A 16,767-nucleotide genomic window follows, 5' to 3' on the forward strand; every position below is an offset into this window, starting at 1 on the left:
TTAGTGCGGAGCACAGCTACACACTTATTCATACTGAATAAAGTGAAAAAAATGTTAGGTTTATATAAATGACAAAAAATAGGCAGTTCTGGTTTTTCTCTACATGCCAAAAACCTTCATCAGCAATCTCGATTTTCATCTCCAGGGTGGCATCAATATCAAGTCAGCTTTCCCTTGAAGATTCCACTGACCTTACCTGGGAAAGACTTGAAGCCAACCCCTTGTGAATGGAAGTAGATATCAGCACTCAGTCTGCACAGGCCTCGATCGAGAGAAATACAGTACCTTGCATACCTGCGGGGCCAAAATCTTGCCTTGTGAGGAAGATGGCGTGGTCGTGATACTCGGCATGGTCAGGGTCACGGCGCTGCTGTGTGTTGGCCCATCGGCACACCTGCTCCAGGCTGCGTGATGGGTTTCCACGCTCGATCAGGCCGACTGACTGCAGAAAAGTAAGAACGAAGGCCACATTTTAAAATACAGTTACCCAACTTATCAAAACGGTATCATTTCTAGACACAAAAAAATTCAATTGATGAACTCAGTTCAATTTTGGCCATTTAAAATATATGCAGTTAAATTATATTACATACATAGACACATTTTGTTTGAGCTGTAGCCGCCAGAGACAGTGAGGGTGGGACTGCACCGTAGACCAAGAAAAACCTGGTTTAAAGTCATTGTTTTTTGTGTTTTTCATGACTTTGAAACCAGGTCATCATGGATTCAAGAGTAAATGATCCCCATCAATAGAACGGTGCAGTGCAGCGCAGGTGAATTTGTGGAACAGGAGCTGGACTGTTGATACGGTGCATCTGGAAAGTATTCACGGCGCTGCACTTTTTCCACATTACCTCATAATGACAATGTGAAAGAGTTTATTTTTTAGATTTTTGCAAATTTATTAAAAATACAAAAACTAAGAAATCACATGTACATAACTATTCACAGCCTTTGCCATGAAGCTCAAAATTGAGCTCAGGTGCATCCTGTTTCCACTGATCCTTGAGATGTTTCTACAGCTTAATTGGAGTCCGCCTGGGGTCAATTAAGTTGACTGGACATGATTTGGAAAGGCACACACCTGTCTACATATAAGGTCCCACAGTTGACAGCATGTCAGAGCACAAACCAAGCAGGAAGTCAAAGGAATTGTCTGTAGACCTCTGAGACAGGACTGTCTCGAGGCACAAATCTCGAGAAGGGTACAGAAACATTTCTGCTGCTTTGAAGGTCCCAATGAGCACAGTGGCCTCCATCATCTGTAAATAAGAGAAGTTCACATCCACCAGGACTCTTTCTAGAGCTGGCCGCCCGTCTAAACTGAGCGATCGTGGTGGGAAGGATCTTAGTCAGGGAGGTGACCAAGAACCTGATGGTCACTCTGTCAGAGCTCCAGCATTCCTCTGTGGAAAGAGGAGAACCTTCCAGAAGGGCAACCATCTTTGCAACAATCCACCAATCAGGCCTGTATGATAGAGTGACCAGACAGAAGCCACTCCTTAGTAAAAGGCACACGGCAGCCCACCTGGAGTTTGCCAAAAAACACCTGAAGGACTCTCAGACCATGTGAAACAAAATTCTCTGCTCTGATGAGACAAAGACTGAACCTTTCGGCATCACGTTTGGAGGAAATGGGGCACCATCCCTACAGTGAAGCATGGTGGTGGCAGCATCATGCTGTGGGAATGTTTTCAGCAGCAGAAACTGGGAGACTAGTCAGGATTGAGGGAAAGTTGAATGTAACAATGTACAGAGACATCCTGGATGAAAACCTGCTCCAGAGCGCTCTTGACCTCAGACTGAGGTGATAGTTCATCTTTCAGCAGGACAATGACCCTAAACACACAGCCAAGATATCAAAGGAGTGGCTTCAGGACAACTCTGTGAATGTCCTTGAGTGGCCCAGCCAGAGCCCAGACCTGAATCTGATTGAACATCTCTGGAGAGATCTGAAAATGTCTGTGCACCAGTGCTCCACATCCATCCTGATGGAGCATGAGAGGTGCTGCAAAGAGGAATGGACAAAACTGTCCAAATATAGGTGCATCAAGCTTGTAGCATCATATTCAAGAAGACCTGAGACTGTATTTGCTGCCAAAGGTGCATCAACAAAGGATTGATCAAAGGGTGTCAATACTTACACGTCATTTCTTAGTATTTTATTTTTAATAAATTTGCAAAAATTTCAAAAAACCTTTTTTCATGTTTCATTATGGGGAATTTTGAGGGAAAAAAAATAATTTACTCTATTATGGAATAAGGCTGTAACCTAACAAAATTTGGGAAAAGTGAAGTGCTATGAATACTTTCTGGATGCACTGCATATAGACTGAGGTTCGACTCCTAGTGTGTCCACTTCAGACTACTGGGCCATTGTACTTGGACAAGATACGTCATCTACATTGATACAGGGAGCAACCCGCAATGGACGCGCATCCAATCTGAGTGAAGTTGTGCTAAGGAAACTGGTAAGCAGTGGTCCTTTGGACCTCATGGCCTGGAAAGGATTTACTCAACAATATGAGTGTTTGTGACCAGAGCATCTTCAGTTTGAGTCTCTGTCAAACAGGAAACTCATTAAGATGCCCTTGAGCAAGGTCCTTAATCCCCAAGTCAAAGTACAAAGGTTCACACAATAAAAGAGACAAATAAACATGGACTTACATATCAAAAATGAAAATAACTTCATGAACAGTAGTTGTTTCCAGTCAATGTAGTATATTCTACTGCACAGGTTCTTTACTTACAGTACCTAAATTGTATTTTAAATCTGCAAAATTCCAAATGCTTTGAATTGCCTTCATTTACTTGTTTATCTGAGAAGACAAAGGCCCTCAATCCTCAAGCAGGCACAGGCTAAAGGCAGTCCAAGGCCACATCAGAGGCAGGCCAAGGTCAGACCCGAGGCAAGCCAAGGCTGAAGGCAGGCCAAGGACAAATCCAAGGCAGGCCAAGGCTAACACTGTCTTCTGTGTAATCCTGTTAATTTATCAAGAGGTGAAATAAAGACCAAATTTCAGTTTGAATGACACAACAGTTTCTTCACTGCTCTATGTGTTTGTAACAAGATCTGAGATGTATTTCAAACATTTAAAAAAGTAATGTGTCTTTCCTGAAAATGAAAATTGGAATATGTCAGAGTGGTTTTAAAGGTGGAAATTATAAAACAAGAAATATTATGACATATATTAAGAAAAAAAATACTACCTTTCATCACCATTAAAACAACAAATGTCATCATGATTGACAACAGCAGTGCTTAAAGAACATGTGTGAGGACAGGCAAAATGAATAACTGCCACGATGTGTGTTGCAGTGATTGGCTGAGCCAAGCACATCTATTAGTACAGCAGATAACTAAGAATCATTCAAATCCGGTTATAAGCACCAAAATTTGACTGTGTATACCTTTTGGTACATATTGTAGAAAAATAACTTTAGCCATTTGAATTTTCAATTGGGGGCCAAATAGGGGTCAATTGAAGAATTGCACAGGGTCAAAATTAAAAAATGTTCCAATCATATTGAAAGTGATACCACATGATGTATCTGATGACAATGACTCCAAAAAGGTATACTTTGGACTATCTGTGACTGAGTGTTCTGGAGTTATGGGGTAAAAACAGCAAGAATGGTGACAAATGTCAGTTTCAGTTTGTGCAGAGGTCAAAAGTTAAAGTTACTCCAGTTTTGGTAAAACATGGTGCAAATTACTGGTTGAACTAATAGGATTAACAAATGGAATATTTCTGACTGTGTTGAATGTTTGGTCTCCAAAGTAAAGGTCAAACAATGTCAACATTCATTGGATTCTGTGACATGTGACATATGTTACCCCGTAACATGATAACTAAGCATGACACATGGTGCAAACTATTCCTTTTTAAAATCCTACTAACTCAACCAATAATTTGCATCATGTTTTACCATAATTGGCACAACTTTAACTTTTGACCCCTGTACAAACTGAAAGTGAACTTTGTCGCCGTGCTTGCTGTTTTTACCCCATAACACTCAGTCACAGATAGTCCAAACTATACCTTTTTGGAATCTTTATGATCAGACACATAATGTGGTATAGCTTTCAATATGACTGGAACATTTTTTAACCCCTATGCAGTTCTTCAATTGACCCCTACTTGGCCCCCTATTGAAAATTCAAATGGCTAACATTATTTTTCTAAAATATGTACCAAAAGGTATACACAGGCAAACTTTGGTGCAAATATTCTGTTATTTGCTGCACTATATGTGATGATGCGTAAACGGCCACGCTCTGTTTTGGTAACCAGACAGGAGACCAAATTTAGGTTATGTTTGCACTTACTGGATCACTCAGTGGTGAGCAGGATAAGACAAAAACACTTAAGCCAATTTCCATAAATTTTAGGAGAATGATCACTGTTACCAATATGAAGAACCAACAGACAGTGATCTTTATGAAACCTAGCTGCACAAACCGTATTACAAGCAACGACTGTAACTGTAACTATGGATATGGATTTTTTTTTGAGGAGCCGATACCGATATTAGGGGAGCTGATACCAATATTAGGGAATAAAAAATATGCAATACTGATATATCTAACAAATATACACAGAAAAATGGCAGTTATTCCTAACATTTCATGATCAAATATTTGTACATACTTGTATATACACACAGTAAAATCACAAGAACGTCACAAAATTCACCTGTCGATACCCGACCATTATCATTCGAACAAGGACAATGTTGATGTTGGTGCCCAAAGAGTCATCATGATAGATTTCATCAACCTGAAAACAGAAATTAATTAATAAATAACCAAAACACATTTCAAAGTATCAGGCAATGGAGAGAAAATGTTACATGGTGGTTTAAAACAGTCATCTTCACCAACAATAAAATACCCAAAAATAATTTCTAAAAAAATGAATATTTTCCTATATATTAGCATGGGGTCAGAAATTTCACCTTGACCTCTGACCTTCATTGTTGATTGACCTTAACCAATATTAGATCACTTGTCCTCACCTCATGCATTTATGGTGCATAAGTGGTTAGTGCGCTTGGTTTCAGTGCGGAAAGTTCCCGGTTCAAACTCCACCCCCGCCATATTTCTCCATGTTGCATCAAGAAGGGCATCCGGTGTAAAACCTGTGCCAATTCAACATGGAAATCCACCTCGGATTTGCCGTGGCAACCCTGAGTGCAAAACAAGGGAGCAGCTGAAGGGACTTACTTACCGAAGACAAATTAAGACTAAAGTAGTGCGTTGCCCGTGAGGATCCATGGGTGTTATGTGTCGGACGCGGTCGGAGCACCGACCCAGCGTTTGACAGGACCCAGCATGAAATAAGCAGAGCACGGTTCAAAAGATAACACATTTTAATGTAAGTGAGTGAAGTGATAAACAACTAAAAAGTCCGCGGTCTGGTGAGGTCACCAAAACTAAATTACCTCAGGAAGTGTGCTGAAGAGCGTGAGACCTCACCCAATCCTCCTTCACAGACTGTGGTGTCAAACCTGGAGTGGTCTCTGCGTCTGTAATGGTGAGATTGTTCTCCCGACGCCGATCTCACACGTCTGCTCACAAGGTCGAGTCTCTGGCAATCACACACTGTGCATTCAAGGTTTAAATGCAGCAATCTCTGATCAAGACAAAATACACCACAGCTGTGAGTCCTGATGACCTGCACGTGAAAACAAGCCTCAGGTGTTCAGGGTGAGGTCCTAATGCTCAGCCACTCAGTCCTGAATGCATACCACCTGGTGGGAGAAACAGAAAACAAAAACAAAGCCAGCCAAACACCCCAGCCCACAACAATGGGTTCTAGATTCGGTAGCATTTATAAAATACATAGCTGACAGTTTTCAAGGGTGTCAATAAATTATGCAAAGTTGCTATAATGACTTGGAACAGCATGTGAGTCCAGAATGTCATTATCAATATGAAGTGTTCACTGTTGTTACATAATATCCATAATTTCTCCAAAAATATTAGTCCTATCAATGTACATGACCCCAAATTTCCAAAAATACTTAAGCATACCAAATGGAAAATGTCAGTTCTCCCATTTGTCCTTGTTCTAAGGTACACACACACGCACACAGAGGCCACTTGGATTTTAATATACAGATGATTTATCGCCCCCTGCTGGAATGTCTTGTGAGTCCAAAATTTAATTATCAACGTCCATTGTTCACTGTTACTAATATCCGTAATTTCTCCAAAAATATTAGTCCTATCAACTTTCTGTTTTTGCAGCGTTCATCCTTGACTCAAAATACATAAGCACACCAAACTGCAAATGTCAGCTCTCCCCAGTTTCTCCGTGATCAAATCCACACCCACGCACACATGCATACATGTACACAGAGGCCAATATATAGATAAAAGTGTAAATGTATGAATATATGTACAAAAGCATAAATAAATGGATAAAAGTATAAATACAAGTATAAAAGTATAAATAAATATAAAACTTTAAATAATAAATGTCTAAATGTATAAATATAGGTACAAGGGTTGATTAAAAATAATGCCTCCAAGAAAATTACTTTAAGGAATCAAACACAAAATTTTCCTTAGAATTTGCATTTTACTTACATACCTTCATTTTTCAACATAGTTGCCAGACATCTGAAGACATTTCCACTAACAATGAACAAGTTTAGTGAAGCTGTCACTCTAAATTCCGTTTCCTCAAAGAGCTCCTGACTGCTGCCTGAACTTCTGGGTCATAGTGTTTTCCATGAAGGTCTTCCTTCATTTTAGGGAAATGATGGAAATCACACGGCACCACATCTGGACTGTACTGTGGATGTGGTAATGTGTGGAGTTTTAGCTTCCTCAGCTCTTCCATGGTGGCATGAGAAATGTGTGGTCTAACATAGTCATGTTGCAACCAAACATCTCTTTATCCCTTCAAATTCTCCATAAACTTTGTAAAGGTTGGAAAATCTCTACACAAGGAGTTGAATTAAAGGTTGTCCCATATTCCAAGGATTCAATATGGATAAGACCATCTGCACCCCTCCAAAAAAAAAAAACTGTTAACATGACTTTTCCAGCCAAAGGTTATGATTATTATTTGTATTTATTTATTTTTTTGTCTGTGGCGCGTCTTTGTGTTGATATTCCATAGACTAACATTTTGTTTCAGGTTCATAATTGCGCACCCAGGTTTCATGCGCAGTGACGATATTGTGGAGAAAAGCTTCACCTTCAGGCTCATAATGCAACAAAAATTGCTGGCAAATTTCAAGTCTACGAGTCTTGAGCAGCCGGAGAACCCACCGGGACCTTCCCACTAGTCCTAGGGTTCACTAGTCCTAATATGTTGACGTTGTTTTTCCATTTATGGTAGGCTATATGTTGCACTAAAGTAACTTAAGTAATGCTACAAAAGTGTGGCAATTAAAAAAACAAAAAAACATTTAGTTATGGTGATTATTTGTTGATTTTCAATTCAACAGATTTATAGACAACAGTACAATTAAAGGTAATTAATGGTGTATGTCAACAGAATCGTATTGTAAACTGAACAAAACTGGATCAAGTTTGTTAGCTGTTTGAAAGTATTATATTTATTTGTGAACTTTAAAATCAGTTTGGGGTTGTGATGTACACCATCAATATAAATATAAAGAGGTATAAATATAAATATATAAATAAATATATATACAATATAAAGAGGTTAGGATGAGTGGATCCTCCCCAACTTGTTTCTTGTGAAACTCATCCATTGCTAACAGAGGTTGACCAACTCTTTGTTTGACACATCCATTGTTCCAGCTTCACCATCTTTGCGTTTGTCGAGCCAGTGCTGCACATTGCGAACATCAACACCACTTCCATTTGTCGATGAATTTCCACTGGAGCAAAAGACCTCAATGACAGCTCATTGCGTAAAATGCAGTGCCGATATTCTTCCTGACAGGGTTCCATTCTTGCCACAATAACAAAGTAACCTTTCACTGTGATAGTTTGCTGCTAATACAGATTGTAGAGGGGAAGCTACAGAACGTATTAAAACCAGTGCTGCCAACTACTGATGGACGAAAGGAAATAGAGGCATTACTTTTCATTCAACCTGCCTATTAAAGTATAAATATTTATCTACTTTATTTAGTCGTAATTCATGCTTGGTCCTGATCTCAGTCAGAGTATCCAATGATTTTACAAAGATCACAACATCATCCATAAAGTCAAGATCAGCAAACATACAGAGAGCCGTCAAATGGAAGGAAGAGATACATGATAAACACTAAATCTAGCTTTCTGTCGACTCAGGATTCACTCTGTACATAATCGAAGGGTATGTACAGATCGAGATAAATGTCTTTGCTCTTATTTTATGTTGCAGCGTTGTGTTCATGACGTCATCTCTCTTGAAGTGTTGTTGCTTTATCTAAATTTTGAGTAGTGGTCAAATTGCTATTGCTCAGTACAAGTCTTGATGTTGCTTCACATTCCACTTTGCCGGATCTTGGTCTCAGTCATTTAGGATTCTCGGGCACTGTCATTTGAATGCGGCTGAAAGCCAGCAGCGGGCCTGTGTGGCCGCGGCAAACTTTTCCAGTCGTATAACAAGATTGGAAATGTGACGAAACATTTTATGAAGACACTGGCGACCACCCAGTGAAACCAGTGGTGTTATGCAACGGAAAAGAGCCCTGACCTAGAAATGTGACAAATACGGTTTGGCTTCATAATATTGCTGTGGTATGTTGAAGCTGAACAAAGGCGAGTAGGGACCATTCAGACCTCAAGTCCAATTTCCACTTCATCATGTTTTATTTCCATCAAATGACGGCCACGTGTCATTGCTTCCATTAAAGCCAATCAGCAGCTTCTCTTGTGGTTCAGAAATAACATCCAGAGGAAATAAATCAGCAAGTTTAAATATGAAGGGCAAGTTACTTGTACATGGTCATTAACTAAACACCAAAACCACCAACTGTATAAAATCGTGAACAACTTGACAGCTTGGCGAAACATGAACTAAACTATCTCTGATGCCCCCTAGTGCTGTACTACAGTACATCTATAGTTAAATCTATCTCTTTTATGTAAGACCTTTCTAAAAAAAACAATTAAAAAGACTTTACTGATACACAAGACATTGAGATGTTAATACAAGCAAATAAAAGCTGACTGTCAACAGTCTTCTTGTATATATCACTTAATATTAAACACAAATGCCTTCAATGTACCAATAACAAATGAACTGGCATTTGTTGTTACAATACTTTTTTGTAGGGCTGCATATATTCCTAGGATTTGTCAAAAGGTTTAGACATGTACCTTTTAAAATACAGTGAGTGAACGAATTTTTTTTAATCTAAAAGTCTGTGTGTATGTGGGCATGTATGTGTGTCTGCCTGTCCAAATTATGAATGGTCTGTTGTTTAGTAGTATCTCTCTGTGGTATGAAAGTAGAAGCCTTGCAGACAGAAAGGCACTGGGGAGGGTCGTGAGGGCAGCAGAGAAGAATATTAGTGCCAGGCTGCCAACCATTGGTGAACTAGCAGAACAGCACTGCTTGTCCAGGGCAAGAAGGATAATCAGGGACACTTCACATCCCTTTAACAAACTGTTTTCCCTCCTGCCCTCAGGTAGACGGTACCGTAGGCTGAGGTGCAAAACACCCAGATTGAGGGACAGCTTTTACTCAGCTGCCATAAAACAGTTAAATACAAATCAATGGAAAGATCTGAACAATATAGAATGCAGGATATAGAATACACTGTAGCATCTGGTAGCAACTTTATCCTTGTAGCATCTTCATATGTGCAATATCCCGTGTCCTTTATTTTTTCTATGCTGTGTATATACAGATACAGAGACAGTTATCAATAGTTGCTGTTTTTTTCTTTTTCAAACCCAATTTATCACTATCACACACCTTGGACTTTTATTCTGTGCTTTTATTCTGTGTGTTTATTTATTTGTGCAGTGCATCAATATTTTGTTCTGTGACAGCATCTGTGATGTTTTTTTTTTACTGAATGAGAATAAAAACGAGTCTAACAGTAACAGGGATAGGACAGGAGTTGACCAAATGCTTATGGACTTTCCAAATTAAAAGTCCTGCTTGCTTGCTTCCTTCCTTCCTTCCTGTTAACAATGTCCAAATACTTAGCAAATATTAATACTAATGTTGATCAGTCAGGATCAAAGCTCATTGAGGAGGATAAAAGTTACCTTTAATCTCACTCAGTTCCGCCATAGATGTTATTGATGGCTTTTATCAAAGACAAAGTGTTGGCTACTGAGCATCAATTCACCCAATAAGCAGAGTGCGTTATTGGGTGCACAATAACACCAAGTGACAACAATTTGCCCACACCCCGGGAACGCCCATCAAGTGACAAACACCAACTGCTTATCACCCTCATGTGTAGCTAATCTGACCGTAGGGTAATAGTTCAAACAGATTTTCAAAGATTTACATTTTCATTCCAAAGAAAAGTTTGATTTTGATTTAAATCATTTCTGTTTGGACTGTCAGCTGTCTTCATTACTCATATCTAAATTCTGTTAGTGAAGCACCCACAGGTCTTTCTGCCGGCGACCACATTAGTATCCTGTCAGCTATTCTGTTGCTTCACTGCTGAGGAATAGTGTTTTGTGTGCTGTTAGTTTTGGCTGATTGATTCTGTTCTCTCACTATTTCAGGTGCTGTCTCTGGACTTCTCCAGGATATTCGCAGCAGAATTCCCGTTTATTGGACCCTTGTTTGAGGATGCAGCCTACGTATCTACATCTGCAACCTCATCACGGAAGAAGCTTGACCAATCTCCACAGGATGGAAGGGTCCAATGGGTCTAGATTATCAAGCCAGTTGCTGAACATTTTGTGTTCAATTCCATCTTTTTGATTTTGTGTCTTTTGTTGTACAACTGACAGGTACGTACCATGATTTTAAACTCTACCATGAGCTTGAAACGGTCCAGAAACATGAAGGTGTATCATTGCACTCTAAATGTTAATGGGCAGGACAGTAGCTTAGTGGTTAGCACTGTTGCCTCACAGCAAGGAGGTCATGGGATCGATTCCCACCTGTGGCCTTTCTGTTTGGAGTTTGCATGTTCTCCTCGTGTTTGCTCTGGCTTCCTCCCACATCCAAAGACATGCAGGTTAGGTTTAATTAGAAACTTTATAATTATGTAGGTCTCCGTTAAAAAAGAGGTCTCGATCTCAATGGGACTAAACTGGTTAAATAAATAATGTAGGTTGTGTGAGACATTCAGTACTTTAACATTTCCCATAATCTCCGTGGTGGCCCCATGCACTTCCCAGAATGCACAGCATATGTAAACAATAGCTAGCAAGGATGTGGATGGCTCTGATCCAGCGAGTTCGCGGCCGATTATGATGATGACACGTTATCTGGAGGAGGTGTAGCACCTGTGATGGACTTCTGTCGCGTCCTGATGTTGTCTTGTTGTCAATACTTCAGGAGGTGTGTTTACATTGCCCTGAACCAGAACTCTGCTGAAACTGACTACTTGCGTGAGTCACTGGCCGCGAGATGGTGCGAGATTCACAACTGCGAAACAGCAAATTGATGAGATACAATGTGTTCTAAAGTGCACAGATTGTTTTGTTTTAAGCCAGGACAACGCCCCACTACCCCAAATACACACGAGGGGTAATATGAGCATAAGAAGAAACAGCAAGATGTGTAACGCTGGCAGCTGCAGGTTTGGTGATTAAAATGGCCGCCGTTTTTCTCTTTTCTGCAAATATATGTACTTATGTCTCCATATACATTTCTACAGGCTTTACTTTTTCTTGTTCCCCCCTTTGTAATATTATTATATTTAGTAAATAATGGAGGAGTGGGGTACAATTAGTTATACCTAACAGCTAACGTTAGCTTATCTAGCCGGCCTTAGCAACGTTCATCGTAGCTTACAAAATAGTTGGTTCTTTTGTGTTTGATAACCCACATTAATTCATACTTTTGTCCACATTTATTTTATATGTATTTATTAATACCATTACTGTAGATTTAACTACGCTATTATACTTTATACACTAATTACCGTTTTTGTTTATTGTGTTAGCTTGCTGGGTAAGGTTGGCTTATTAATGGCTAATTTAGCTCTTCTACTATAACTAGCTTATTTATGCTATTTACAATTCTATTTTACATGGTGTCGATTGTTAATGATTCATCAGTTTATGTGTTCCTTTAAAGATGTCAACATGTAGTACCTAAGTTCTTAGGTTTCCATTTGATAGCATAATGATTATACTTTTATTTTCCTATAGTATGCTAACAGAGTTACTTTAGATAGATACCAGTACACTCACACATTCATAGCTTCTGTTTCTACAATAAAATACCAGATTTATAGCTTAGCCTACTAACTATATTTAATTTTACTACTAGTCTACATATTAAATTACCTATACTACAATCTTCTCCTGTGATGTCTTAACCTTCTTATGTCTTTTTATTTATTAATTTATATATACCTTTTTCTTGAGCTGCTTGGGTGGGTAGGGAGAGTTCACATGGGATAAAAAAGCTTTTCAACCTACCATCCCTGGTTCTCAAGACCAGGCACCTAAGTGGCTCTACTCTACTCTTTTCTACTCTCCTATTTTACTCTTCCTCTTTAGATATTTAGATATACTCCTATATACTAGCATAGTTCCACCTTAGAATTGGAATATAATATATACCTTACTGAATTTTCACGCAGGTCTGGAATCTTTCTCTCTATGTAGAATCTTAAAATAATAGCATTAAAAATCATGACCATAATAATAATAATATTAATAATAATAATAACTTGATGAGTTCTACCAAGAGCTGGCCAGGTTTACGTATACCGGAGTAATGACAAACCCAGTCGTAGGGCTGGAATTTGGACTATGGCTGAAAATGAGAGCAGCAGCTGTGGCCTCCAGGCATGAGGTGTCCCTGGCTCGTGTGCAGCATCGCATCACTGTGAGCAAATCCCATTCCATGTATACACAACACAGCTGTTGTGTAGCAGCAACTCGGCGGCCACCTTTGCTTTGTGCAGACTTGATGCTCACTAATCGATGCCTGAGGGAGAATTTCTCCTGCTGGTAGGATGCGTTCTGCAGCCACGGAGCAGGAATTCAGAAGAATTTAAGAAAGTCAGACGCAGGAAGCCAAACCATTTTGACCCTGTGAGGTTATGTGTTCACCTGCCTCTGTTTTTGATTTATGAGTATGACGCTTCAAACACTAATTACCCAAATTTTCCAAAACAATGGGGAGGTTCTGTTTGATACACAAACCTTGTGGCAAATCTTCAAAAAGTAAACTTCTTAAAATTGCATTGTCGTTTACGATCACGCAACTGGTGGAAACGTTGGACCTGCACTGGTCTACATTCCATTTGCAAGTTAAGCTAATTTGCAGGTTTCCGGACTGTGGGAGGAAACCAGAGTAACTGAAGCAAACCCACGTACTACTACACTACTACTCCTACAACTACTACTACAGCACAGTAGTACTACAGCGCAGAGGCTTTTTGATGGGAAGCCCCCCGAACTGCGACCATTGTTAGATGATGGACTTCAATCATGACAAAATAGCAAAGAAAAGCTTGAAGTTATGATAAACACCAAGAAATGCAGAAAAAAACTCAGCACACAACAAACCTGGACAGATACCTTCTTCATTATTATTATTATTATTATTATTATAATTTAAACAATTTAAAGTTTCCAATCCACCTAACCTGTGTGTCTGTTGATGTGGGAGGAAGCCGGAGCACCCGGAGAGAACCCATGCAAACACGAAGAGAACATGTAAACTCCACACAGAAAGGCCACAGGTGGGAATCGATCTCATGAACTTCTTGCTGTGAAGCAACAGTGCCAACCACTAAGCCACTATGCTACCGAATTCAGTTTTCTTTCCCTCAAAAACAAAGGGCCCCTTCACACATAGTACGAATAAGTACAAATCAGGGTGACTCACGGCAGAGCAGCTCTTATGAGGGAACCACGAAAACATTGAGCCGATGGGCAGGCGTGAACGAACCCGCTGCGACAGTGTCATGCACGCGATGGTGTCGTGTGAGAATAATGAGGTGCACCACATCGTGCCGCTGATGTGGAGGAAAATGAAATAAAACCAGCTGTATAATTAGTGAACATCACTGGGTTGATATAAATAATATAAAAGGAGAAGCAATACAGAACCCCGCAGTTAAATAATGCTGGTTAAAAAAAACACTTAGAGGATTTGAACCCACACACTCTGATTACCAGATGGACACTCTCCCACTCCGCCACAATCACTGTCTTGTAAAAAAAGTGTGAAATGGCTAAAATCAACAAGCAGACAAACATATTTACTAAAAAAAGAAAAAAGCACTGTGATAACTGCCCAAACAGCGTTTGATACGGCATATTTCTGCTGATATGTGGTGGAAACTGGTGTATTTGTCGTACTGTTGGCCTGTCATATGGTCCTCACTGTCCTGTCAGATTGCCTGCTGCATGTCCACATACGCTGACGGTCCGGTCCAGCTGAAACAGCCTGTCAATGTACACACTCTCCAGCCATCGCAGAAGCAATATATGTTTTTATGTTTTTTCGATGTGAGGACTGCAAGCACACACACGTGCGTGTCCGTCAAAACACGGTGCATGTTCTGCAGCTCTGATGTCCAGGACCAGAGATGTCAACAACTGCCACGCCCCCGTCTGTTGAGTGCACAGACCAAAGTGTCACTCTGTGTAGGGATGAGAGGGGGGAGCGCGTGACACACTCACACATGTTGTGGGTGGGAGCCGACACTCTGTGGCATGCCACATCTCGCCAACTCCACAGTCGTTGGGAACCTAGACAAATTTCACAGCAGTATGACAGTGGAAAATGTGTGGCGAATGGCCACACATGTTCTTGTTGTGAACTCAACAGTGGACAAGTGGCCACTGGGACACAGGACTGAAAGGTTGACGGGGTCACCAGGAAATGCCAAGTTAAGCCTAGTTTACACATAGACGGTTTTGTTGGCGGGCAGTACGTAGACCGAAGTTCGCGGTAGTTCCGGCTGTTTTCGCGTTGGAAAGGGGCGGAGCATTTCGCCGGCATTTTGGCCGCCGTACTATCCACAAATACACGGATAAAACGCCGCTAAATCCGCCGAATAAAGCAGCGTTTTGACGCCGTAGCATCCGGCACACGTCAGGCAACGGGGGTTAATACCCAGTTCTAACCTTTACAATCGCAGGTTAAGACGTGCGTGAGAATGGCAGTGTTCTGCTGCCGCCGATAATGCCCTGTGTACCGCTGGTTAATACCCAGGTTTTTATCCAGGCAAATCCTGCGTTACTCCAGGATCTTTTGCATATAGGCACGGCCCCCAGAGTATAATAGGCTGAAGCAGCAGGAATACATGCGTCTGTCACTGCAGGGGGAGGGAGATCATCCTCAGCCTTTTCTTCTCCTTCCTTTTCCCCTCCTCAACGTGTTACTCCGTCTCCACCACATGCCTTCCCTCTGCTTCTGAACCAGACCTCTTGGTAAGTCCTTGCCGCTGCCAATTTTCTTTTAGGAGGCATACTGGAGCTTCTCTGCAAAAATATCTGGAGCTGGCCGCGAGTGCATGCAGCGCGCTAGCGTTTTTATACTGACCGCCACCTATCGGCCGTTTGGAACGCCGTTTTAACCGGGAGGTGGCATTTAGAACGGTGTACTGTCCGCTAGCGCCACCGATTTGTCTGCCTCTGTCGCCGGTTAAAACGCCGTTGAGGACGCCGATGTGGGCTCTATCGCCGTTTTACACACTGCTGGTTAGGGATACAACGCCGGCCGCCAATTACGGCGGTGTAAACTGCGGCACTACAGGAAGGGGCAAGATGAAACGGTGATTAAAAAGTATCAAACGCCGTTGTTCGCGTTGTCTCCGTCATCACGCGAATTCTCCGGGAGCGCTCCCGGAATTATTCGACATGTTGAGTAATTTTTTCGACGATTCCCGGTAAAGCCGGAACTAAGCCACGCCCCCTAGTGTTGGCATTACCAATGGCGTTTGATCCTTAAGACGGCCAAAAACTCTTCCGGGACGCTTCCGGGAGCTCTTACCGTCTATGTGTAAACGGGGCTTAAGTGCCATGTGAGCAGTGTTAAATGTTCGAGCGTGTCACCTGGCATTTGGCCGCCACCTGCCGTGAAAAGGTGCGATGGGTTCGCACAGCGCACACTGTTTTTCAGCCACTGGTGTGTACGCAGGTACGATTCCACACGTTTTGCATACAATTCCTACTTTGTGCACACGTCGACCAAACTTTGCACTATATGTGAAGGGGCCCTCAAATCCAGTTTGCCAGTGATGTTAAATGCTCTTAAGCATTCATGGTAGACCAAATGACAGCAAGTGAGAACTTCCCGCTACTTCACAGCATATTCAACCCGGGTCACAAACAAAATCTCTGCTGAAGATATTTAGGTAATGTGATTACAGCAACCTAATTAAATAAACACATCAGTGCATGCAGGCGGAGCCTGGCGGTGTGAATGGATTTCTGTCACTGGTTTCCATGACGGATCATAGGCAGCTTTCAAATGGGTCTAATCAGACGGCGGCGCAGGCTCCACATGGTAACTGTCACAGACTGTAACCAGCACTCTGTGAAAATGTAACATGGGGGATTTGAACCCATTAAGTAGATTATGGTGATAGGAGCTGGTGGAACCTGTAATTAATGAGCTGGGGCGGGGGTCCCCCCCCCCCCAACTGTATCACTAATCCATCGAGAGCTTGAAAAACTGG

General features: G+C 41.2%; 1 protein-coding gene across 1 annotated transcript in view; it reads right to left on the bottom strand.

Moving 5' to 3' along the window:
• LOC117530481 (A disintegrin and metalloproteinase with thrombospondin motifs 14) overlaps nt 1-16,767 on the bottom strand; it is a 141,287-nt gene that overhangs the window by 52,815 nt on the left and 71,705 nt on the right. The window contains 2 exon segments of the mRNA XM_034193392.1: nt 286-442; nt 4,698-4,781. Coding sequence (XP_034049283.1) covers nt 286-442; nt 4,698-4,781 — 241 coding nt within the window.

Source organism: Thalassophryne amazonica, chromosome 18, assembly GCF_902500255.1.
Source record: "Thalassophryne amazonica chromosome 18, fThaAma1.1, whole genome shotgun sequence".
NCBI classification, from domain to species: Eukaryota; Metazoa; Chordata; class Actinopteri; order Batrachoidiformes; family Batrachoididae; genus Thalassophryne; species Thalassophryne amazonica.